This window comes from Aythya marila, assembly GCF_965140915.1.
Source record: "Aythya marila genome assembly, chromosome: 3".
Lineage (NCBI taxonomy): Eukaryota > Metazoa > Chordata > Aves > Anseriformes > Anatidae > Aythya > Aythya marila.
The window spans coordinates 21,156,031-21,183,238 of NC_139044.1; the positions used below are offsets into that span (position 1 = coordinate 21,156,031).

General features: G+C 38.2%; 1 protein-coding gene across 4 annotated transcripts; it reads left to right on the forward strand.

Moving 5' to 3' along the window:
* Positions 1-1,183: 1,183 nt before the first annotated feature.
* Positions 1,184-27,208, forward strand: LYPLAL1 (lysophospholipase like 1; the record flags this gene model as incomplete). 4 transcript variants are annotated; one of them, XM_082755949.1, is made up of 6 exons in its annotated part: positions 1,682-1,771; positions 3,380-3,421; positions 4,928-5,027; positions 14,320-14,489; positions 25,672-25,787; positions 26,409-27,208. In XM_082755949.1, the coding sequence occupies 4 exons, from the start codon at positions 4,981-4,983 to the stop codon at positions 26,646-26,648; spliced, it is 573 nt and encodes a 190-aa protein (XP_082612075.1). In that variant the 3' UTR covers positions 26,649-27,208. The 4 variants fall into 4 exon arrangements, with proteins under 4 accessions (XP_082612072.1, XP_082612075.1, XP_082612073.1 ...); XM_082755946.1 differs by lacking the exons at positions 1,682-1,771; positions 3,380-3,421 and adding an exon at positions 1,184-1,389; XM_082755947.1 differs by lacking the exon at positions 3,380-3,421 and having other exon boundaries at positions 1,687-1,771.

The following is a 27,208-nucleotide window of genomic DNA, read 5'->3' on the forward strand; positions in this document are numbered from 1 at the left end:
TGTAGAAAATCTTGGATATATCAAGAGGGATATTTCATCCTTCCCCAACATGCAATTTTCTCATTTTCCACAACTATCAGATTTTTTCCTTCTTCTATTTACTTCATGGACCAGCTGCAGAATGCTCCGAGCTATACTAAAAAGACAGCTGCTAACATTCTTATAGGGACATCATAACATGCTGGTGTGTCACTTCAGTTTTAACTGGTGCCCTAAGATTTCATGGCCTAAATATTTAGGAAAATAGTAGGCAGGACAGTAATACCAAAATACAAGTACAGCATGCTCTTCATATTACACACACACACCAATGTTTCATCTACTTAACCCACAAGCCATTCTTAAGGTAATAACATGCTACCTCAAGAGGCTAGGGTTTCATTACATTTTTAAGGACTAACAGGTGTGCCCCTGTGGCTTGCCAAAATACTTCATGATGAACTGCAAAACTAATCTGTAAACTTGCTGCTCACCCCCTGGATCACACTGCACCTGGCTAGTGAAATGGCAATAACGAAGTTTATGCTTGGTCATCTTTATTCCAGTGCTGCAAGCCTCAAAGCATCAAGGCAGGTGGTTAATCTACACATTACTAGAGAGAAGTCTTATGACCCTGATGAAAGTGCATATCAACATATTTAAATACATAAATAAATAAATAATAATAATAAAAGAAGTAAACATGTGAAAGCGTACTCCTACTTTTTATTCCCATATAGCAGCACAGTACAACCTACCAAGGACATCTGGGCCACTATGCTCAGAAATGAATTAAGGTCAGATAAGCTTGCAAACGGCCATTGGACCTCTTTTATTCTGGCCCTTGCAGACCTTTCACTTTCTGAAATGGGGTCTGAAAGAGCCATCAAAGGGCCCTTTGCCACCTGCCTCTCAGTTCATTTGCCAATGGGGCCTTTATTCTCGCACATGTGCACCTGGTGCGACTGAAGCCTAATCGCATTTCCAAACATCTAAGCTACATAAAAGGGACACCCTCCACCCCCCTCCCTTTGCTGTTTGATCCCTGGTTTGCTCACCATATGGCACTTCTAAATATAGTGTCTGTACAGATATAGTGTTTTCTATAAATAGATGGCAGTAACAGAGTATGGAATTAAAAGCAAGAACTTCAGAGCCAGGCCTAACTCAGAGAGCATGGCAAGATTTTTACTTGGCCTAGTAAAAAATAAATAAATAAAAATGATTTATAGGTACCTATGGAAACCTTATTTTAAGTCTAAGACAACGCCATTTGAAAGGTTGAAGAAGAGCAAATGAAGAGGAAAAAATCAGTGAGCTCAGCCCAGTACTGCTGGACAAGAACCAGTAACAAAGCCGCTTCCCCTGGAGCGACGGTGCCTGGAGCTGGGGGCTCTGGGCAGAGCTGCGGTGAGGCAAACCCCTCGTATGTATGTATTTATTTATTTCTTCTCAGTGTAAAGCCTCCAGCCTTTCAGACCCGGCTGCAGCGACCGAGAAGCGTGAGCGCTGTCGCTCCGCAGCCCGGCTGTGCCAAAAGGGCGAGGGATGCTCCCTTGCCGGCCAGGCGGGCGCTACGAGGAGCCGGCAGGGGCAGGCAGCAGCTGCTGGGCAGGGCCAGGGAAAGGGCCAGGGGCAGCCCGGGGCCGCCTCTGGGCCGGGCCGAGCCGGGCTGAGGGAGGGAGAAGGAGGCGGAGAGCTGCGGGCATGGCGGCGCCCGGCGCGCTGCAGCGGAGCGTGGTGCTCCCCGCGGGCCGGCACAGCGCCTCCCTCATCTTCCTGCACGGCTCAGGTGGCTGCCTCCTTCCCTCTCCCCTCCCTCCTTCCCTCTGCGGCCGGGCAGGGGCTCGGCGGGCCCCCGCTGCCTGCTCCGCGGGCTCCTGGGCACGGCGGGGCCGAAGGGCGAGGAGGAACCGCTCCGGGCGCTCGTGTCCCCGCGGAGCTGGCGTGCCCCGTGCGCCTGGTCCTTCGGCCTGGTGCGGAGGATGGGGGCACAGGTTGATGGCAGGGTATCGCTGCTTTCTTTTAATGTGTGCTTCTCTGTGCACACTGCCTTAACAGCAGGGTGCTGGCTGGTGCCCACTGGTAACCCCCTGCCTCAGCCGTATCGGTGAGCAGTCTGTGGGCAGGACCATTAGATAGAAAAAAAAGTCTACACAACAACAACAAAAAAGTGGTCATAGGTTACAGATTAGTAGATTCAAAGCCATGGAAATTTGTTCTGTTGGCCTTTGTGCACACGTCAAAGTGCTTAATTCCTTCAGCCTATCTCTAACCTTTGCTTTTTGCTAGTGATTACATTTAGCTTAACAAAGATGTAGGTGCTTATTAAATTAATTTAATTTCTGTAATATCGTTTAATTACACTCTTCTCAAATCTTGCATGTTACAAAATGAAAGTGAAAGGCTTGGTAAGATGTGTTCAGCACTCTTGTTAACGCTAATGCTTTCATGCTTGAGGAAATAATTTCCTCTCGTGTTGGAGGAGTAAGGAAAGATTATGGTTAGAGGTCAATGCCACATGTGGTTAAAGCACTCTACAATTTTTCATTTTTGATACGATTTCAGTCATAGTGTTTGCGAGGGAGAAGTAGAAGGGTGCTTTTATTTGGTTTAGTTTAGCAATTCCGCAGAATAGAATTTAAAGCAGAGGTGGCCACAGTGCTGTTGCTGTGGGCTGGCGCATGAAGCAGAATTGGTGCTTTCTGTACAGCACTTATGATGGAAAGTGGCAGTCAGATGGCATGAATCCATAATGCTTGCTGCAGACAAACTGTAAAAAGTGGAGAACAGAGATGCCAAAAGGTAGAGAAAGACACCAGAAAATTACCAGTGCTGTACATCTGATTTTAAATAAAGGATCCATCTGTTTCATAGCTCACCAAGGAAGGTAAATGGACAAATCAAACTACAGATGTACAGTAACTTCATAGACTTCAGTGTATAACTTTGCATGTTGTAACATGCACTTACATGTAAGTTTACAACTTTACTTGACAAATGCAGGAACAAAATTTGAAAATTCAAGCTTTATTTTGAAGGGAAATAATTCATGTTTTACTTCAGAGGGGAGAAAAAGACAGTGTTACCATCGGTTTATTTCAGGTCTGTAACAGATCTGACTGTTAATTGCCTCTTACCAGTAACAGTCAGAAGAACATAATGTTGAAATCTACGAACAGCTTGAAAGACAAACTCTTTGGAAGTCTGTTGCTGTTTCCTCTCCCTCTCCTCAAAATCCTGTTCGTACCAAATCGAAATATTTTATCTCTGCCTACAAGTGCTTGCAGATTGCAGAGCCCTTGGGCTATGGGGACTCCTGCCACACGCATTGCCATCGTCAATTTTTCTATCACTTACTGATTTTTCTGTTAATTTTTCATTGACAAACTGGCTCAAGAACTGTAGATCCTTGTGCTGAAGTTGGCAAAGCTTAAGAAATGTGAGTAAATAATAAAAGATGTGTTCTGCATCATTAAGGAGTTTACAAAGACCTAAGTACTAATCCTGCAACTGCTTATATAGTTGCTTAGGTTTACTTTGACGAGGGTTGGTCCTGTGCAAGTACTTGAAATGTGTAGATTTGCTTTGTAGTTGGAGGGGGGGAAAAGTGCAGGGAAAAAAAAAAAAGCTTATTGATGAGGGCATTTCTCTTTCTTAAGATAAACATTTGGGTTTCAACAGTGTCTTCTGAGAGGTTGCATTTAGATTTCAGACCTTAAGATTTGTGTAAAGAAAGTGCTTGTGTTCAGGAGCATCCAGTTAAAGACTGAAATTCAATTTTTACCATTTCAAATAGGTAAATAAGGTCTGTGTTGGTTTGGGGACCCTATTGTTTAATTGCCACTTTAAATATTTAGGTCAAACAGAATTTCATAGGCCATTTGTTCTAAACAAAAAAAAAAAAAATGCTGGGCTTGGATCCTTCTTGCTTTCCTTTTTTGTTTCTGAGAACATATTAAATAAGTCTCTGAATTTTCTGTGAATGGTAAAGCAAGAGAAAACCTTCACTGGGAAATTATAATCACTTTAGGAATAAATTGGTATATTCACGTGTCATTGATGGGAATAAACCATGTCAGTAAGCCTGGATTAGGACAATAGTTTTTCTTGTGCCTTGGGTGTTTTTATGGAATAAAGTGAGTTGTAAAGTCAACCTGACCAATCTGAGATAAAGTACTGGAGCAGACTAACTCAGATTGATGTATATTTGTTTGCAAGGAACACGTGCTGCATTTGAGTTCTTGTATATCTGTTCATTGCCCTTCAGTCAGTAGAGTTTTTTTCTATAGTCTTGATAAGACTAGGAAAAAAGCACGCTGAGAATCAGATCTCAACTAGTCTTCAGATGGAACTGTTGGATTAATATTTTTGAGCGGCCTGCAAGATACTTGAATTCAAACTCATATCTTCAATATTTTTATGATAAGTTGGGGGTGTTTGCCTGATACTTTGCTTAAAGCTTATGTATAGTACTAGCATAATTAAATGTGAAGGTCTTCTTTATTGCTTTATTGATCCATTTTTTTTCTAAGGGAAGCAGCCGGTTTTCTAACTCACTTTTTAAAATGATCACTGGTATGTGTTTTGTTTGTTTGTTACCAGCAACTAAGGTAAGTTGCAAGTAAGACATAAAGCCTTGTGGCCTGACTAGGAGATACTTTAGCCACTGAATGTAGTAAAGTAGGAGTCTCAACAGCTTAAGCTTAATAAATAAAGGGTCTGTTTCTGGGAATCTGAGTCCATATTCATTGTGAAAGCAATTTAGGTTATTAAAGCATATATATATATATATATATATATATATATATAAACAATTTAAAGAATTAACCTTGTAATTTCTAATTCAGATCTAATTTAGAAATCTAGTTTAAATGTATTTGACATTGTATATTTTTTCTTCTAAATGCACAGGATAATTCTTGTTGTATGCTTCATTGTGGTACAGGTGATACTGGCCAAGGAGCAAGAACATGGATAAAACAAATTTTGAATCAAGACATGGCTTTCCAGCATATAAAAGTAATTTATCCAACAGCTCCTGCCAGGTATTGCACAGTATATTTTAACAGTATGATTAAATTACTGTAGTACAGTACTGTAAAGTATGCTTGTGAATATTGGTACAGACTGTGATAACATTTCCTTCTTCTTTCTTAGTGTATATGCTTTTTGACAAAAATCAGAGCTCAACAGCATATTGCTGTCCTGCATCTGTATAGCTATATCTGAATGACTATGACTTCACATAAGTCAGTTTCTAATTCACTTTCAAGTATTGTCCTTGTGGCCTCTTTCTACATCCTCAGTGCAAGTAGAAGATACTCCAGTGTGTGTTGTAATGGTATCACAGAGCTGTATTATGGGTCACTGTTCTACCTATTTCAACTTCCATAAATTAACCACTAAAATACTTTGTTGAATTCAATGCCAAGCTTCAGTGCTTACTGGTGGTTGATCTTTGTGACAAGTAGGATATGAAAGATCTTCAGCTACTGGAGGAAGGACTGGGAATTTAAAATTACACGTTTCGTTTACTTTATGTCAGGTGCAACTTTTTAAAAGAGAATTGCGTTCAATGGTTGCTGTAAGTAAAATCTTGTTATTAGATGATATTTGTCATAGTGGTATACTAGAAATAGAGATGAAATATATACTCCTGTCAATTTGGAAGTTAAGGAGGTTAACCAGAGAAGGCCAGAACTTGGGTACCTACCTTCATATTTAGCAACTTAAAGACTCACCTTTATATTTCAAAGATGTTTAATTTTTCTCAGTCCATTTTTTAAGGTGTCTTTGGGCCAAGGTTAGGAAAATGTCTCCTTTAAAGATAACAGGACTTAAGTTTTAATCTGAATTTGTTCTGAAGTGTGGTTGAATGCTGAAAGGGAAAGGAAATTGTGACATTCTACATGAATTTGCAAGGTACAGAGGTTTGAAAGAAAAAAATTCTTGGAGGGTATAAACAAGTATAAGACTAGATTTTGTCTGGTGCTCACTAATATGTGAAAAGCCTTTCCTTGACCATGTATTTTTGTGATCTACTTAAACTGGAAAAGCACATTGAGAGATTGTGTGCATATACTCACTGTTACAGAAAAATCAAGCCCATGAGAAGAAGTCTTTGAAGCAGTGTATTTGGAGTTAGTAGGTAGTGGATATGACTGTCTGTAAATAATGTGATCATTACCTCATCAATGACAGGCTAAAGTGATGGCTAGAGTTTTCAGTATTGTATCAAACATGTTGATGGGCTCCACTTCTTCCCAATCAACAGCAAGTACTGGAGAAATGCTGAGGCTTTGCTTACCTGTGAAAGTCTTTCTTCACGTTACGTGCAGCCAAAGCACTTCAGACTGTGTCTATTAGGCCAGTGCTTCACTTTTCCATCCCACTGCAATTTTGAGGTCCAGTATTTTTCTTTTTTTTGGATAACTACATATATAAAGTATGTATGTATTATAAACCGGTAAGATCAGAGTCAAATGAATGGCATTTTGGGAAATTTGTTTTTATCGGAAGGCTTTGGTTTTATTTAATTTGGTAAAGGGATGAGAAGAAATATATGGTTGTAATTGCAAGATGTGAATAATAGTTAACTTCTTTCTTTTTTTTAAGCTGAGGTCATTCTTACTCTTTTCTAGAGCAGATTGAAGTTGTTTAGGATTTGATTCAGAAGTGTTTCTTAGCAAAACTGTGGGCAGTTTTGTATTCAAAGGAAAAAAAAGTACCCATACTGTTTGTATTTGGCAATATGAGGTATGCTTAGGAATATTGATGTAGAACTCTCTGTTGCTGATAAGCACCATTAGCTGACACAGTGAAATAAAACAGAAACCCTTAATACAGTAATGTTTGCCACTGTTTGCAGAAATGAGAAGTGAAGTTTGTGAGGACATGGATTACTGGTGGAAACAGAAGTAGCAGAAGCTTTTGCAGACCTTTTCAATATTGTTTTAGTATTCAAGTTCAAAACAGACTATGCATTTTAGAATGTTTGCAATGTTTGCTCTCTTTCTGTCCACAGAAAAGAAAAACAAGTCCTATAACATCCAAAATTAAATAGCAAACATTAAAATAATTTTATCTGCATTAGCCACTTGAATATATGCTCTGATTTTGTGTGTATTAATATAAATACACACATGCACACATATAAAACATATATATGTTTTGACAAGAATGCTAAATGCTTCTGGCACCACAGGAGAATTAAGTGTCCTTGATAATGATACCCACAGGTGTACAGATAATGCTGAAGAAAGTCTAATCCAGCCTTTGAATATGCGGAAATAAAGAGGGGTGCTGGTAAAAAAAAAAAAAAAAAAAGTTACAGGGACGAGAGGGATGGCATAACCTGCCACTGCATTGTCAATTTTAGGAGCAGAGTGTGAAGCTTGCCAGTAGGTTTTTACACTGATGATGAAATCAAAGAGAAGCTTGAAGGCATAGGCTTGCTTGGCTAATAGGTTCTTCTGGCAAAATACTGCTGATGTGGATATACATGTAGTTCATAGTCTGTAAACTCCTGTCTTTTCCAGCATAGCTTACCACATACACGTTGAACACCCTCAAAGCAGCTATGCCAGTAAAAGCAGGCTTGATGATACAACTACGGTGTTAGAGGCTTTTGCAGGATAAAGTGCAGGTCAGAAATACCTCTTCACAATTCTGACTGATACAATTCTGCTGATAGGTAGATCTATAGATTTGGCCTTATATGCTCTTCAGCACATAAAAAAAGAGTTCTGAAAAGCAGTGGAATTCAAATTTTTCAATGAAACATTATGTTTTTTTGTTCTTTGTGGAAGGTGGATTGATTTTGTGTTTCAGTTTATATAGATCTTATCCCCAGCACTGATAAATGTGTTTTTCATTTATTACTACAGCATCAGATGTTCAGACATGTTTTGATTCAAGAGTCAATACATTTGAAATTTATTTTGGAAAAGCCTCCCAGCATGTAATCTAGAAGAATTCTAAAACATGTTTTCTGCTTGATTAGCATTGATTTCAGCAAACACTATAGAGGGTACTTTCCTTATATGGGTACAAGCAATAGAACAGTTCTGAACTATGTTTTATAAGAAATATTTTGTACTGTTCTCTGTAGGTCTCTGTAAAATGCTCTAGACTTTTTTTATAAAGGCTTATTTTTATTTGATCACTCACTTATATAATATACAGGGTCTATGTAGAGAATAAGCACTGGATGTCCCCCAAACAGGAAAATGTGTGCAGCATTTTCACACTTTCTCCATCACTGTGGGGTGTCTTAAGTGTCTCAAATTTGCCTGTTTCCTGACCGAAAATAACAATGTAGATAGAAACTGTGCAGCTGTTTTAATAGCAAATCACAGTAAAATTCTTGCATGCGTAAATAATACATAGAATAATACACAGATCTGAAGACTCAGTGTGATGCAGCAAGAGTCACTTGAAAGTGTGATGTGTTTGGAAATTAAATACCTGAAGGTGGTACGTACAGATTTTCTTCAAATGTCTTGCTTTACAAACTTGAATTTTATGATTATTCTTCTTAGAGAAGGTTTTTTACTTTCTCTGTAACATGGGCAACTGGGATACTGAAAATGAGAAGTTTTTATTTTAGTAGATTGCTCTTTCAGCTTTAGCTTTCTTTCAAGACCAGTGCTAACTTGCTAAAGACAACAGAATTGGTATTTCCTCTCCCTTGTAATGCTAGTGCATATCTTCTAATTAAAAAGCAGAATCTCAACTTGTAGATCTAGTATCTGATGCAATCCCTAAAGCCACGTCTACAGTAATAGTTTTAAAGGAAAGGGTTTCCTTTTTCCTTTTTTTTTGTTTTTGGGTCAGAATGGTTACAGCTTTAAATACTGTTTCAGCTGCTATGCCTGTGACTTAAACATTAGGTTTCTATTGAGTTTCTAAATCAGAACTGAATACCACCTAATTTAACCTTTTTTTTTTTTTTTTAATAGAAAGTGATAGTTTAAATTGGCATTGCAGGAGCTAACGTGGTAAAGTTAAAACCATTTAGGCTCCACTTGTTTTAATAAGTATACCTTACCTTCTATAATTCCCTTTAAAAATCTAGGTCAAAGATTCTTTGCGTTGTCTAGCATTCCATTCTGACAGTCCTCTTTTGCAAGTCAGAAAGTAAACTATAAATACTGCTCAGGCTATTTTGTGGATCTTTTTGACATTCACTCAACATACCTTTCTATGGCCAATATGTCTCTGCAGAGTTTGTCTATTTTTTTCAATATATTCTAATTTCCATTGTCTGTAACTATGTGGCTGCTCTGAGCTTCTCAATATTGTATGCACTGGTCTCCATCCTTTTACCTAGGTTCGCATCTTTGCTCTGCTCACGGGTGGAAATGAGTTTCATCTCATCACAGTCCCCATTTGGCTATATTGCAAAACCACCAGACAGTTTGGCACCATTCAGCTACGTTGGCAGTCTCTCCTTGTGAGAGGCCTAGGATTGGAAAAGCAGCAGGGGTACTGCAGGTCAGACTTGAGATGGATTGGCGGAGCCGCGTTGGGGAGTGTGTACGGTGCCTATCATAGTATGTTTGGCTCAAGCAAATGTTATTAATCCTTCACTTTTGTGAGCCCTAACCTCATTCATAAATTTAACACAAAGACGTCTTTTTAGAAGTGGAATTTTGAGGGACAAGTGAAAAAGGGTTTTGGTTTGTATTACAGGATAGTTTTTTTCTCTTCCTCCTAAGCAGAAATTTATCATATTCTGAATAATGATGATGAAAGCACATATGGACAAACTTCATATTTTCCTTTTATTGCCTCTCTTCCATTAGGTGAGGAAAACATGGATATATACTAAATACTACATGGAATGCAATAAGCTCTTGTAAGAGATGCTTTAATAGTGCTTGAGGGAGACAAGGGAGAGCCAACCGGCAATAATCTCGGATTATTAATCCTTTTAACTACATCACACTCTTAAACATCCTTCCTTTTGCTTTTCATCCTTCAACCACTTTCCAATGCTGAAGAATTGGAGATAGTCTCTTACATACAGGACCTCCATCAAGCTGTTGCGGGATTCTAAGTTGTGTCATTCTGTGCTATTGCCTGACAGTCTTCATAGAGTTTTAAGAATACTTTTGTGCTTAACTAATATAATTCATCCATCTTCAGTGTTCTTTGCCACCAGCTTGTGAAGGGATACCGTTCTGAAAACTGAAGTATCTTTCAATCCCTTAATGGAAAACTGAATCAGATCAGAGCCTTGGTTTGCCTCTTGCAATTTTCCTTTAGTGAATTTATGAAGCAGCCACAGGTAATGTGGGAAAGGTAATTTGTAGCATACTCAACCACAGCATTACTGCTGTTTCTCTGATATGTACAAATCCACAAGTGACCACCCCTACACCTGGGGAAAAAAAAACTGATATGTATGCTGTATTACCATACCACAAAGTTTCACTGGTAGGCTGTGCCGAGCCTCAGATTTAGCATAAAGTATAACTTGGATTAGATCTTTGCATAATGTTTCTGATTTGAATAAGTGGATTCTCTGCCTTCCCCCTACCTTTATGTAATTCATTTTTTGCTTCAAGTAGATAGTGGGAATCAAAAGCAGAATTATGAACCAGGTTTTCTGTTGCAGACTGGGGAGTAAACTTGTTTTCATTGGAAAAACTGCCATCAGTTTTAACAGAGTCAAGACTTGCTTCTAGAACTTGAGTAACCTGGCAATGTGCTCTGTAGATTTTCTTGAAGGGATGTGTAGACTTCTAAAAGACAGCATTACAAAATCTTATGTGACTCTGTGCTTCTTAACTGAAAGGAGATGGATTTGGGAAGGAAGCAAAATTAAAGACTTCAGAAATTCAAACATGTCTTCCTTTATGTGAATCTTGAAGCCTAACTTCACGATAAATTCCCAATTCTGTCTGACACCTCAGGAAGTTCTGTCTGGAACTTCAAGAAAGTTATAAGCCAGCACCAGTGGTTTGGGGTTTATGTCTGTATTAGCAGGGTAAGTAGTGCTGAATGTAAAGGCAGTGATACAATTTTTCATTAGGAGGAAGAGTTGGGGGAAAAATGCTTACTGTTTATCAAGGTGCTGTCTCATGCTTCTTATTTAAAGCAGCTAGTTTTCTTGCTGTTGTATCTTTTTAGTTCTTAAAATGTTTGACAGGGACAGTGATTTATTGGTTAACAAACAAAACACATCTAGTTTTATTTGAATTGCTATGTTAATAACATTTTGGAGATGGAGTTTTATATGTCTTTAGATCTGCATTTGAACCTTGTGTGGCCTTATTTGGTTCCTCTCCACTTTTGTTAAGGTTACTTCAAATTATGTGACACAATTCAAACATGGATAGGCCTTCATGCTTCAGGTAGGTCGAAGAAGATGGAGGTATTACTGCTTGCATTCTTGAACCTTTTGTGTGCTCCAGGGGCCTAATAAGCAAGGGAAAAACATCCTTCAAAAAAAAAAAAAAAAAAAAAGAACAAAGTCTGGCATGTGGGCAGGGCTATATGTTTATATTCAGAGTTTCCAAAGCATGTGGTCTAGGGACAGAGAGCTTTATTTTTCAATACCATTTAAGAAGCGAATAAGCGAGGCACACAGAAAAGTGCATTTGGACTAACTTTTCAAGTTTTGATTGAATTTAGGAAACTTAAAAATCCAAACTTGAAGTGACCATTTGGCCTGATACTGTCGTACTGTCTATAACTGACATAGCTGACCATGCTGCGCTTAATTGGAGACTTCATTCCAGGCTTATTTCTTTGCTTTAGTGTGTTTTAGTCCAGCCTCTTCTGTCAATGTAACATAGGGAATTTTTTTCTTTTGTGGTTTAATTGTATGAAGAAATTTTGTGCTGTATTCTTGGAGCTGTACAGATGGTTCCATGCCAAACATATTTGTTTACCGTGGTAATGTCTGAGTTGTAGTGTGCCAACTAATAAAGGGATTTATTTAAGGAACAAGGTGAATGACTAAAACAGATGTGCCAGTTTGGTGAACCATTAAAAGAATCTTACTTTTCAGCTTTATGTAAAAGTTATTTTTAATGCATTTCTGAGAAATCAAGAGTGGTTGCAAGGATGTTTTTGAGACAGCTGAAAGAGTCTTGCCTGTTTGCTTGGGGGTCTTTTCCTGTGGGATTAAGACACATTAGTCTTTGAAGAATTTGCAAAGACAGAAAGGTAAAAGTCCTGAGTTTTGATCAAGTATTATAATCTCATCATGGACTTTGTACTGATTCTAAATTATCTTTCAGTTACAGGGAAGTATTTTTGTAGTATATTTTGTTTATTTATGGCAAAATATGTATATTCATTACATGAAAATCATGGGCTGTCATACTGTACTAATACTAAAACCTTACACATCTTTTCTAACATATATGTAAGTTACTCTGGTTTTACTAGAAAATAAAGCATTCTTGTTCTAGCTGCTAAGCGTTTTTACCAGGACTGATGTACAAGTGTTTGAGAAACCTAAACCATGAATTAAATGCTGTTTGCTGAAGTGCTTAGTCTGTTGTACATCAAATCATCCAAGTGACTTTCAGAAACTCCATTGAATCCACTGTTTGTTTTTTTTTGACTGGAATGGCTCTTCTTAGAAACTGATAAACTTAGGTAAATTAGAAACTTGTAATCTTGTTTCTTAGGTGTTGATGAATTCATTTGGGAAGAGTCCTGGATGGTCTTAATGCTAGGAAAGTAAAACAATTTTTTTCATTTATCTTCAGTTGTTGGGTGTATGAAATATTTCCACTGAATTTGCTGTACTTTAATAGTTACCTTTTTAATGGAGAAGTAAGGGCTAATTTAAAAAGTACATGTTAATTCTAGTGCTTAAGTAAATGCTTAGTTTTGTATTGAGTGAATGAGGGGCAACTTAAGGTGTGCTCAGTACTAAAGTTGACCACATACATGTGTGCCATTTTGAGTAACAGCAGATTTTTTCAGTTTTTACATACTTTTCACTGAGGCTATGTTCAAACAGATGAAACAGTGTAGTGTGTGTGTACTTGTCTGTTGCTGTTCATTGTCTGTTCCTTTATGCTTGGTTCATCAGCTTTTGTCATGAGTCTTACATATTTCATCTTTATAGCACCTGGCAGAAGAAAATCTGCATTCTCATTTTTGACCTGTGTGACTGAGTAATGCAAAAAGTCATCAGCCTCTTCTACGCTTCTGCTTGTGGAAGTATTCATGTGTTTGAAATAGACATTTACATACATGAAACCTCTGGTATTAATAAAAGCAGAATTTGTTCCTTCATTAAGAATAATTGAAACAGTGGCTTTCTCATTTTAGGCTAGTTGTGGTTTTGTTTAATCCTAGTACTGAAAAAAGTCAAGAGCACAGAAGTCAATGTTAGCTTTTCAGTGGGTTCTCATCCAGACAAATTTATCAAAGGCTGTCTGTTTTTAGGCAAATCTGATCTGTAATCTGATCTGAACTCATCTGAGCTTAAGTAAAAATGAAATATGTGCCAGCTGATTAAACATTGCAATTAAGGATTTTAGAGGACTTGGTTTTGAGCTGAAGCATCGATCTCAAAGCACTGTGTTTGATATGTTATTTGTGAAACTGTTGCAAGGCAATTAGATGACCTTTCCTGGGATTTTAGAGCTCAATTTATCTTCTTTATTTAAAAACAAAGAGAAAGCTGCTTTAAATTGTACCTTTTATGGTTACCTGAGGTTTGGGCAGCAAGTTAAAGAATTTGAAATACTGATCTGACAACACAATATTATGGAAGGAAAAAGTATTATGCCTTTAATTTGTCTACAAACTAAGCAGTACCTCCATGGCATTTATTTCAGTTACTTTTGAGATAGTTGCCTCATGCAGGTGAGGGTGGCTGTATTTAATTAAGAAAAGAATTAACAGAAGGAAGAAATTTTCTATAAATACATGGAGGTTTGTAATAGCCCTCTCCTGTTAATTTCAACAAAAATAAGACAACTGGATCACATAAAACTAGATCATTCAAAGTTGTCTTGTTGAGCAGTTACTTCAGTCTGTCCTGTTCCCAGGTAGACTTCAACCCCAGCTTTGTTTAGGATTGGGAACCTCTTGACAGGATTATGATTGAAAGTGTTTAGCTCAGCTAATGAACCTTGACACTGAACTGACTGAAACTTGCATCTTACATAGTTGCCAAATGCCTTCTTCACTCTTGAAGGATGATGGTGTTTTGAGTGCAAGAAAATAAAGTGATTGAATTAGAGCTGAAAGAGGTTCCTTCTTGCCTTCGTTGGGCAGATAGTGAATTGTTCTTGTTTTTCAGTTATGTGGACCACTTTGATCTTATGCTTCATTAATCATTTGTTTCTCTTCCTTCTCTAGGCCATATACACCCATGAAAGGAACATTTTCCACTGTGTGGTTTGACAGATATAAGATCTCTAATGACTGTCCTGAACACATTGAAAGCATTGACTCTATGTGTCGGGGACTTACAGAGTTGATCAATGATGAGATTAAAAATGGTATTGCAAAGAACAGGATACTAATAGGTAAGACTGTTTAAGTGTTTATTTTAATCCTTCTAATTGAGATCTACTTTGAAATTACTCCACCCTGAACTCACATGAGCATGCCTTGCTTCTGTTAAACAACCCCTTCAGCAGCCAGTCCTTAAGGATATTAAATAGTTATTTAAACTTGTATCAGATGGTGAATGAGGCTAACTGCAAGCAGTGTCCTCAAAAGTGTAACTTAAAACTGTTTTTATTGTAAATTGTAACTTGTAATCGTGATTTAAAACAAGAGCGAGCAGCGCTTTACTTGAAACAGTGAAAAATATATACCTCTTGCTTTTTGCCCTCTTCAAGGATGGAAAAGCATACTTCCCCAAAGCAGCTTGTATTTTGGAGAATGCAGAGGTAGCATATAAGTAATCAGATTTTCTTACTGCTCTAAACATTTTGGTTTAAGTTAATTCATGGGGAAACAAGTCTCATGTTACACCACTAAAGATTAACACTTGATAACAAATGATGTGTTAGCTGTCATATTTCATATGTCTGTCTTCCTGTCCCTCTTAATTTCCACAGGTTTCCAGTGGCCTTCACAGTAGTTCTATGAAATAGGTAATGGGATGTTGAGGCCAAAGAAGTAGCGTGCATGAGAGAGGGAATGAGAATTCAGGAGTCCTTGGCTCAGTATCCCATTCCTAGACCACAAACTATTTCAGGTTAGGGAAAAAACTCTTAATGTGGGAACTTTTAAATTTATGGCCAACTGAGTCATGCCATCAAGCTCCTGCGTGGTGGAGCCACTACCATTCAGCCTACATGTTTTCTTGGTCCAGCCCTATGTAGCTCTTTGAAGGCCTCTGTTTACTTTCCCTTTCTGGCTTGCTGCCCTGGCTGCTGAATGCATTGTTTTGGATGGCTGTCAGCACACTCTTTGATCTGTCTTTCCTGTATTATACCTGATGACTTGGAAACAGCTGAAGAAGCACAGGTGCTTTTCTGTAGGGTGAGCTGGGAGATGTTCTGTTTACAGATCCAATTTGCTACTAGGCTTTTCTCCTTTCTCTATAGCCTTCAAAATTAGTAGTATTGAGACTACAGAGTATGGAAGGTTGTGTTGTGTTTTTTGTTTGTTTTTTTTTGTTTTGTTTTGCAAGTTGTAAACAGAGTAAGGAAGTTGATATGCACCAGTTGTTCCAGCAAGTCTTTGGAAGTCCCTCTCTTTGCATACTTGCATGCCTCCTCTGTAAGAAAAAAAAAAAAGTATTGATACTTACTTTCTTTGTTCTTACAAACATTGGTTTCAGGCTTGTAGAGTAAGGTACTGTTTCCTTGACTCTGTTACAGATATTGCTTCTGTAGAGTTGAATCTTATTTTTATGTAACAAACCAAATAAGGCAACCCCAAAATAGCTCCAGCCAAAGTGCAGAAAGGAATCTGTTTAAAAAATAAATAAAATTGTCTAGTGGAAAATGAGTTGTCACATATGGCTGCACAAGATTGGGCTCTTCAGTGGGAACTTTGTGCCTTCTTTGTGCTGGTTTTAATGATTAGCAACCATGGGGTCCAATGGAGAATGAAGCTGAACAGATCCTGTGAGGTTTCTGTGTATAAAGGCTGGTTTAAATAGCAGTCAGAGTCAACATAATGTGACATCCTTGGTTGCTTTAGGTGGGACTTTATGTAAATAGTTTCCCAGATTCTGGCATTGTTTCTTAGAGAAAATCAATTCCTGTAAAGGCACCTGGCAGCTTTAAAATGTTTTTCATCAACAGAGAATGTGAGGCCACTATTTATGAAGATGTATTCAGTCCCTCAGCACCAAATTATACAGCCCATAATGATACATACCTTATAGAAGGTACAGGTAAAATAGCTGAGAAGGGGACTGGAGGGCAGGGACAAAAGTCTGTGCAGAGCTGTGGGGGACCTTTTCAGCTAAGTAACAAAAGCTGAGAGCAGTTGCGTAAACAGGGAGTCACAGGGAATGAGATGGTTGATTAAGGGTTAAGGAGAACTGGGTTATAGGACAGTCTATTTTGCAATATGTGGGAGGTTTTAATGAGTGGAAAGAAAACAAAGTAAGTATGAGGAGGGTAACAAGATTGAAGGTTATGGTTTTATATGGAATAGCGAACTAGAAATTACAGGCTGAGGATGAGTGTAAGATATTGTTAGGTGAGGGTGAGCTAGGTGTTGGGCAAGCAGGAAGGTGGGCAGCTGCTGACAGCTCTGAGGTGTGGGATAAGAAGGCAAGATCTTAGGGAGCACTGCATAAAGGAGATCAAGTGGGATGAGAGGGGAAGCAGGGGTAGGCAGTTGAGCAGTGGAAAATGAGAAGCCGAGCACCTGGTATTCTGGGGGATGATTGTCCTTCTGGAGTCATTCAAACTTTCCACCAGGCTGAAGATTATGGGTACAGTAAGATCATGTGTTCTGAGAAAAATTACAGCCTGTGCTGTTTGTTTGGGTAGCACAGTTAGCTCTGAAGTCCAGAAGCAGCTGCCTGTAGAGCTGAACTCTAAACCTGAGGATGGAGTCTGGTTGTGCCATGCCCCTCATTTTCTATATCAATAAAAACATCACAGCAACCTTGGTTTTAACAGCTGCACTGTGAATCTGCTTCTAAAGAATTACTTAATGCACTGGAGATGAAGTATTATTAAAAACCACAAGTAAATTCACGGTACCAACCAGCTTATAGTGGCACGTGGCTCATCTGCCCCTTCTTTTTTCCTGATAATTTGATGTGTTGCTTTCCCCCTCATACAGAGGTCTTTTGATAGAAGTGGACTTCTGGTTTGTTGAGGTTTTTATTTCCCTGACCTTGTAGGGGGAAGGAAGAAAAACTTACTGAAGTATTAAATATTCAAAAATATCTTCCTCTGAATTTGATAATGGAAGTCACTTCCTTTGATGTTACTCTTACTGGTCTTCCTGGCTAAAGCACTTGCAAATAACCCTTTAAGTAGTTTGTATTGATTTTGGAGATAAGAATATGATAAAATTAGTCAAATTATGACACTTGGACCTTTGATAGTACCCGTTACTAAAAATTGAATGTAGTCCTATATAAATGTCTCTGAATTCATTACTAAATTAGTTGAGCAAATAAACACATTTTGAAATGTGGGATAATCATTTCATTTTCTACTTAAAGTTGACTTGTTTTTTTGGGTGTGGTGGGTCTGTTTCGTCAGTTTCTTTTTTACCACTTCTGTTGTGATAGTGTGTAAAAATACAGAATTAGCCACTTCTCATTTGGAGCATACTCATTCTGCTCACTTCAGTCAACTACGTTTCACTGAAAGGCCGTCCTTTTGTTCTCTGTTGTTCTTGTGTACTTTCCTTCTTTTACAGGTCACTTTTTGTATAGTGTAGAAATGCTGATCCAAGCACATTGGGCTTTGCCACCTGTAGTCACTTGTGTAAGCAGCCAGTGAAAATAAACTTTCAGCAACAGTCCTGTAGATTTGACTGTATGCCAAAAAACACATGCATGATTCCTAACCTCTTGTACTGTAACAATAACACAAGACACACAATCACTTTTGTTTATTGCTAGACTTCTTACATAGCTACTGAACCATGGTGGAAGTAACATGAAAGTTCTGTGCCTCTGTGTGTGTAAATATTAGCGTTTCCATCTCTTGTGTGCGTGTGAGAATGGGATGGGGAGGAAATAACTTGGTTTTGACATCGCAGAGAAAGAGGATACTGTAAATATGGGAAGATGAAAAATCAACAATGAATCATTAAAACACTGGGCAAACTACTTCACCTACAACCTTGGTATTTTATGATTTTGGCCTTGAAAGCTTTGGCTGTCATCTCATTTTCTGTATCTTCTGTCTTTATTAGCGAAATGTTGTCTTTCATTTAGAGGGACTTAATACCTTGTTCTCAAAGAGTAAATTTATGGTTTCGCATTGCCATTTGTCACTACAATTCAAATGAGACTTTGTTCTGTACTACCTATTGCATGGCTTTGTGGCTTATCTAAATTATGGCAATGAGGTCCTGGGCTCAATGCAGTACTGTTAGTCCATCTCCCCCATAATATCAGAAAAGTTTACATTAATTTTCATTGCTTCAGAGTAAAGCACTATTTTTCCTACCTATCTCCAGACCTGCTACCTTGCTGTAGGAAGCAATAGGTTATCTTTATGAGGATTGCTCTGAGATCTATGCTTCCAAAATGTTCGTGTGGTTTAATGTTTTCATTTACAGTTCCTCTGTTTTACAAAAGATAAACATTTTAGCTGCAAGCAGTGCAGCAAATAGTTTCTAGAGATTTGGTTGAGTGGTACTTTCTGCAAAGAAACAGAAAATGTTATATTTTTCAAGGAAGGGGTTGAAAAGAGGGAGGATTAGTATTCAGGATGAGTTTCAGTGTATCAGATTGCATGGAAGAAGCAAAGGTATGAGATAAACAAAGGTATGAGATAAAGAATATGGAAGGAAATAGTAAGCAAAGCTGAGGCATAAATGAAGGAGGTGTTGCAAAGGAAGTTTTCTAAGTTTACTTTTTAATGTGAGTTTAACAATGGGGAAACTTTTCTTTAACAGAATGGCTTGTTTGATCTTCTTACTAGAAGATTTTCTCTTTGGTGCCTGGCATCGATGTTAGACCATGTCTATACTTAAAAGGTGGTGAATGTCTTTTTTCCTTCTTGCAGAATTTTTTTTCCTCCCTTGTTTCATTTTGACTTGCCATCAGATGTACTCCTCTTCTGTACCTCATGCATACTAAGTTAGGACTAATCTTGTTTGGAGCAAATTTGGAGCATTGTCATACAACTTTTTCCATCCCGATGGTTATAGCCTGACTGCCTGAAGAGGTACTCACATCTGAGCAGAGCACCACAAAATCACATGAGGGCTATGGGGGTCTGCACTTGTAGATATTTCAGAACTCATGCTCAATATTAAGAGTGAACTGCCCATAAAAATGTCAGGTAAATATTGCAGCAGGACTGTGTTGTCGTTCTTAGAAACAATCATGAACACACATGAGGTGTAGATAGAGCAATAAGAGCAATACTTTGATACAGTAATAATATGTGTAAAAATTGTTTTGAGACTTTTCATGATTCCTATTTTTTTCTATTGCTTAAAAAAAATTATCATTGCTTACATACACATATTGAGTTCCCCTCTACCACCTGTTTCAGTTGAAAAAATGCATAACTGGATTGTAATTTTATTGTGAAATTATGCATTATAAACTATTGTGTACTTCTTACAAGAAAGCAGTAAAACTTGAGCCACTTAAATTACACATGTAAAAGCTTGTTTTGTTTTCTGGGGAGAAGGCTGAATAGTAAATTTATTCATGTTCCTAACAAGAGGAAGTATCTGATGCAGTTAAGGGAAGTTGTCTTTCTCGTTGTAAAGACAGAGTTACAAACAGAGTAACACACTTCTAGCAGGGGTTAAACCATTCATTTCAGTTCTGCTAGTGAGTAAGGTTAGTGTTTGGTAAAGTTTCACAGATAGGTTAAAAGGAGAAAATTGCTGCTCTGAGGAAATTCACTGGAGACAAAGTACATGTTGAAGCACTTACACAGGAGCAGTGTTCTGGGAGTTCTGTAGAGACGGGAATTTGCTGTTCCACTAGCATTTTTGTACTCTTCTCTGATATACATATATGAGCACTGTTAAATGTATATAATGCTTCTATTCATGTATGAAAAAGGAAGGTCAGAACAGAAAGTCAGCTTCTTTGCAGATGATGTGTAGAACAAGGTTTTGCTGTTACCATTAATAAAAGGTAAATCACAGAAAGTCCCTAGGGAGAGTAGAAAGTAAACTGAAATGTAGCTTTAGGGAAAAATTCATGATGATAAACTGATTAAAGCAACTCTAAGTTAAAATCTCAAAAAGAAATGAGAAATTAAGAATGAAAAATGCTGGGAAAACTGAAAGAAAAAGGAGTATGTAATGTATTGTGATGATAACAGAATGGACAAAGGCAATTTCTAATTGCTGGTGTAGCCTCATAGAACAGAAGGGTAACTGTCTCTGCTTGCACTGTGCTGGCACAGGCTCTGTGACATCCATCTCTTGCCACTTTGTTACTGAAGCTGTACTGACAAATTTGAAGAAATTCAGGGAAGATGAAAGATCTCTATTAGAGAGAAACAAGGGAAGAAATATTGCTTAAAATAAGCACTCCAAGATGAACCCACTACACCCAAGCCTGTATCCTTTATCTTATAAAAGCCTGGGGCATAGCTATTTCTCTTCCTCTTGATGCTGTGCTGTGCAACATGCTCTAGGTGATCCTGCTTGATAGTGGGTTACTTCTCTTCAGAATAACAATTCTGTGATGCTGTGCTGTAACAAAGCAGTTTCTGCCTTTGCAAAAGTAACTCATACAAGATCTCAAGTTTTGTCTCTGCAAGCAGCAGATCTGTACCCTATGCAGGTGGCAGAATTCGTGCACTAAATATGAATAATGAAGATTGCTTCCTGCCACTGTGATTTCTACTCTTGAAAAACAGCTGTGATGACTTTAAAAAAAAAAATGCTCTGGAAAGACCTGAAAAGTGACATGGTTTGGTGTTTCACAAATCCGTAATCATTATTTGTAATAAAGTGATTAAGGCATCCTGGAAGGTGTTGATGATAGCTTTCTTCTCCAGATGATAGCACCTCTCTTTATTGGCTCCTCTATCTTGGACCTCATTATCACCAACAAGAAGGGGCTGGTGGGGAATGTTGAATTACAGAACTGTCTAGGTTAGAACATAGAACCAAGACCTCCAGGGATGGTGACTCAACCACTTCCCTGGGCAGCCCATTCCAATGCCTCACAACCCTCTCAGTAAAGAAGTTCTTCCTAATATCCAACCTAAAACACCCCTGGTGCAACTTTAGCCCGTTCCCCCTCATCCTGTCACCAAGCACATGGGAGAATAGACCAACCCCCACCTCGCTACAGCCTCCTTTAATGTACTTATAAAGAGCAATAACGTTGCCCCTGAACCTCCTCTTCTCCAGGCTGAACAAGCCCAGCTCCCTCAGCCGCTCCTTGTAGGACTTGTTCTCCAGACCCCTCACCAGCTTCGTCACCCTTCTCTGGACACGCTCCAGGGCCTCAGTGTCCTTCTTGTAGTGAGGGGCCCAAAACTGAACACAGTACTCGAGGTACGGCCTCACCAGAGCCGAGTACAAGGGGCCAATCACTTCCCTAGTCCCGCTGGCCACACTGTTTCTGATACAAGCCAGGATGTTGTTGGCCTTCTTGGCCACCTGAGCACACCGCTGGCTCATATTCAGCCAACTATCCACCAATACTTCCAGGTCCTTCTCCACCAGGCAGCTTTCCAACCACTCATCTCCCAGCCTGTAGCTCTGCTTGGGGTTGTTGCGCCCCAGGTGCAGGACCCGGCACTTGGCCTTGGTAAACTTCATGCAGTTGACCTCAGCCCATTGGTGCAGCCTATCCAGATTCTCCTGCAGAGCCTTCCTACCCTCGAGCAGATCGACACACGCACCTAACTCTGTGAATTTACTGAGGGTGCACTTAATCCCCTCATCCAGATCATCGATAAAGATATTAAAGAGGACTGGCCCCAGCACCGAGCCCTGGGGGACGCCACTAGTGACTGATCTCCAACTGGACTTGGCTCCATTCACCACGACTCTTTGGGCCCGGCTATCCAGCCAGTTTTTAACCCAACGAGGCGTGCGCCAGTCCAAGCCAAGAGTAGCCAATTTCTTGAGGAGAATGCTGTGGGAAACAGTGTCAAAAGCCTTGCTGAAGTCAAGGTAGACCACATCCACATCCTTTCCCTCATCCACCAAGCACGTAAAGCCTGAATGTGAAGCTCAAGGGCAGCTTTGGCTGCAGTAACCATGAAATTATTTTACTGAATTGAGTCCATTTTGTATACATTTATGTTTCAGCCTGTGCATAAACCTCCTTTGTAATTCAGGAAAGTTAATGCAAATGGCTAATTGCTTTCCTGAAATGGAAGGAGAAATAATACTATTAGGTCACTGCTCCTGCACATTACAAACCTAATCTGTATTTTAACTCTTAAGCATTAATCACAGACCTCTTTAAAACAGATAAGGGGCAGAAAAATGGAAAATAAACACAGTTATTGTGTGAAACATTGGTGAATTCTGAACTTTGTGTACAGCCTTTGTTCTCTTAGCATATAGGTTTGTCTTGAAGGGTTTTGCTGTATTTTGCCAATTCACGTTTGAAATGTAGTGATATTTTTCATCTTAACTTATTACAGTCTGCATAGCAATGCTGTAAGGTTTCAGTATTTATTATATTGAAACTGTCAATGTACATGAGTATATTTGTACGTTTCTGTGTTGCTTAAGTTCTGTCACTTCGTACATTATTTCATGTAGTATCTGTACTGTCCCTTTTATTTTTTGAATCTGAAATTTGAATTCTATAAAGGTAACTGAATGAACATGCCTTTTTTGTGTTATGTCAAACTCACTCTCTAATGTTTCTTGTAAGCGAAAGATTTTGCCTCCAACTGCAAATGCATATCCAAATTGTTATTTCTGAAGTATTTACTATATGGCATTTGCTCAGAGATGATTGTGGTGTCAAGTGATAAAATTCAGGTTTTTCCCCTGGAAAACCAAATTCAAAGAACTAGTCCTATGTATTACATTTTCTCATAGTAGTATGAGCCACATGAAAGCACCATTACCTAATATTCTTCTAAACAGCAGGTGACTGCATTGTCAAAGACTGCTGGTGAGTAATTGCACATAGAGTTGCCAGATTGTGACTAACTGGGTACAAAATTTTAGATTAAATCATTTACAAACTAGTAATGAGTTTTCAATACAAACTTTTTCTTTATTGTATTCTGAAACACTTAAAATAGGTTTTATTTATGTATGGGCAATATTTGTAAACAAATGCAGAAGGATCTCTTACAGTGTAAGTGGCTGGTTGGAAGGGAACAGCATTATTCAGAATGATCAAAAGGAAATGAACAAAGTAAAAGACTGGATTCTACAGCAGAGAATAAAGAAAAATTCAGCTCAAGACAGGTTATTTCTGTAATAAATGTGTAACTTGCTTTGTTTTTATATACTTTCTCAGAAAGCTGTGATTTTCTCTTTGAACAGAGTCAATAGCGTTGTAATTTTTGAGGTTACTCTGAGAGTCTTGTGCAGTTGTTTTTTTCACTGTCAAATTCTCATACATGTGACAAAGAACATATCTGGTAGGAAATGATCATCCAGGTGAAAGCCTTTGCAGTGGTATATTTGAAATTTTTGTGAAGACGGTTTTCTCAAAAATTTCAGGTGAGGGCTGTGTGAGGTTTAAGTGTGCTTTGAATTTGTTTACTCACACTTGTTCCTTCTTTTCCGTAACTATGCATGTTTCTGTACTGCCGTTGGGCACTTTGGCATATTTCTTTTAACTTTAAACTAAAGGTTGATTCAAAGAATAAATATCAGGTCCTGTCTTTATTTACCAAACATAAATATCAGGGTGTTACTAGCTCTCCAGTGCATAGCTAAAGGTATATCACCTGGTTTGATGATACAACTCTCTGAATCAATTTGAGGACTGTTTACAAAGGAAGTCCAAACTCCAGTTTTCCCAGCTGTGTACTCTCTCCCTAAGATTCAGGTTCTGTAAGTCATGAAAATTCAGTTACAGTTGTGGCAATACTCATTTTGAAGATTACAAGGTGACAGTAAGTAGAAACAAAAATTCAATAGAAATTCTGATAACAAAATGATCAGAAATCAAAAAAAAAAAATGTTGTGTGAGAGAAAGAAAACACTTTGTCTGGATTAGTCTAATGTTTGCAGGAAAAATTCTTATGTAAATCTTCTGGTCATGGTGCAGGATGGACTGTGGGCTTGAAGGGTCTCAGACCTGGTGGGACCTGCACTTAAACATGCTGGAAGATTACCCATTAGGGACTGTCTTGCCTTGACCAAACTAGTAATTGTAGAATGCAGCTGTTTGTCTCTGAATTTGTGTGCACCAGGGACTTCCCGTGTAATCCCAGGATCTAGTGAAGTGTCCAAACTGCTCGGTTTCATTGGGCTCAATTTCAGTGCTGCATAGGCACTGCTGCTTCTGACTGGGCTTTTGTCTTGCAACTGTGTGAAACTTCTGCATAGGACAGCACTAAGTCAACCCATAGGAGTTTGCACTGTCCTTGCAAATGAGCTGTTTGGAGATTTTGGAGTCTCCTTTTGATCACTCCAAAAGCGTAACAAGCCAAAATGGTTGGATATTTTGTCTGCTACTTTTGTATTTCTCTTTCAATCTCTAATTTCATGTCTTTTGTGTGAAAAGGTCTGTGTGCAGAATTTTGCAGCTAATTAACACCAGTTAACAGCCTGCCACAAACCAATTATATCACCAGTACTTGTATGTTAAAGCTGCTCTGAGTAGAATTGCAGTCACAGCCTTCCTGCCAATTGTCATCTCTATTCTGAGGATGTTTTAGCAAGCCAGTCATTCTTCCTGGTAGTAATTATGTGGATATAGTCAATACAATATCCTACATACTGTGTCCTTGTGAAGTAATGCACTGGTCTGGATTTCTTTCATAATGAGTAAACGTTTGTCATGTTAAAAACATCCCTGAGAAATTCTTGCATGAGGAATTGGTGCTGTTTAAGAGACCTAGGGAACAGAGAAGGCCATTAATTCAGAGATCTTGTTAGAACTCGGGTGGGGTATGTTGCTGGTCTTCCCTATTATCTATCCGAAGGAGTAACAATAAAAAAAAATACTTCAAACTCTGTGTGGTAGTCTAATGATGCAAATGTTTATCAGTTACACACAATAGTAAAACAGATCTTTCATGCATTAATGATATTAGCCTAAGGGGAAAATAAGTCGCATTACAAAAATAGGGAGAATTCTCTGTTTAAAGCTTTTGCTTTGTTAACAACACAGAATATGTAGCCACGGCATTCAAGTACCTGGGGGGGACTATACACAAAACAGCTTCTAAAATAGTGTTTTGGCTGATTTTTTTCTTTCCCAGCAATGACTTCTTAGCAGTTCTTTAGCTGCCCACTCAATTCTTAATTGAACCGTTTTGATTTAAGATTATAATAATCTTCCTGTTATTCAAAGTGGTTCTCAGTTGCATTGTGTATAAAAGATAAAAGTCTGAAGATAAAAATAATCAAACTGGACACTGGGTTATAAATACATAGTAAAATCTAATCTTTGTTTCTTTTGTTGCATTGTAGGAGGCTTTTCAATGGGAGGTGGAATGGCAATGCATTTAGCATATAGGTTTCATCAAGATCTGGCAGGAGTCTTTGCGCTGTCTAGTTTTCTCAATAAAGACTCTGCTGTTTACCAGGTGAGTATGTGAAAAGCTTTTACAGAAATATTGCTTAGTTAAAAGAAAAGCATGATAATTAAAATCAAATATAGTGTTTCTTCATCTGAGGCAATAGATTAATATTCTAAACTTAAAACATTTCCTGGAAATAGATAAGAAGTGTATTAGGGAGACAAGGCATTAAAATTATCCTTGATGTTATGTTGCTTTTTGTACAGACAGAACAACTACCGTGTTCAGAGTAAGTCAGTGTAGAAGACAGATTAACGAATGAAATGCTTTGCAAGTTGCCATTAGGTATTCGAGTCCCTGTAGATGTAAATATACTTTGAAAATTTGTAGTGAATTATAACACTCATGGGCTCCATCTGCTGTCTTGAATTTCTTCTGTTTCACTTATTTGGAAAGGGACGTAGCCCTAAATATAAACCTTATAATTTGTCAAGAGGTAGCACATGGGAATTTGAAGTACAGTTTTTTTCAATTATATTTCCTTCTGTGCTTTTGTAGAGACACTATGATATGCACACTAAAAGGCAGATAAGTAAATGAAATGCTATGTAAATTGTCACCATGTAATTGTAATTACTCTTTGAAAAATTGTAGTGATGTGTCTAACAGTGTTTCTTCTCCATCTAGACTTTGAAAAAAAACAAAAGCATCCTTCCAGAATTATTTCAGTGTCATGGAACTGCAGATGAATTAGTTCTCTACTCTTGGGGTGAAGAAACCAACATGATGTTAAAGTCACTGGGAGTGTCAACATCCCTTCATGCTTTTCCAAACCTTAATCATGAGTTAAACAGAACTGAAATAGAAAAACTAAAAACTTGGATTCTAAAGAAATTGCCCATTGAAGCAGCAGAGACAAATGAATAAAAGATGCAGCTTTCATATACTTTCTGATGTTTCTGGGTTTAAGATCATATATACACTGTATAAGCACACCTTCGGGTAAATACTTATGTTCCATACACTTCACTTAAGTACTGACATGATGGTGTTGACTATTAAAACTCACTTTATCATATGGGTTTCTTTTTGTGTTTTGCCTAGTTTTTGAAGATGTGTCCATGCCAGTCCGTGAAACATAATGACTGATAATATTAAAAACATTCTTAAATAATAAAACGATATTCAGTAGATAACTCTCTGCATTTCTGCAGGTCTTTTTTTGTGTGTTCTGAAATGGAAAAATGTGTAGTAGTATGGTTGTCTCCACTGGCAGCAGACCAAAGGGCAGTCATTAAAATAATGGACCTTTACCTGTCAAAATACAATTTGCATTATTTAACTTAGAATGGTATGTGCTTGTGTTGTATTTTTAAAAGTCACAAGTAGAAGTGTGAAGCTATACCACTGACTCTAGGTATTACCTGCTATCATCGTGGTGTTATTTAGAGATCGAGTTTTATGTGAGCTGCTTGAGGTCTGTATGG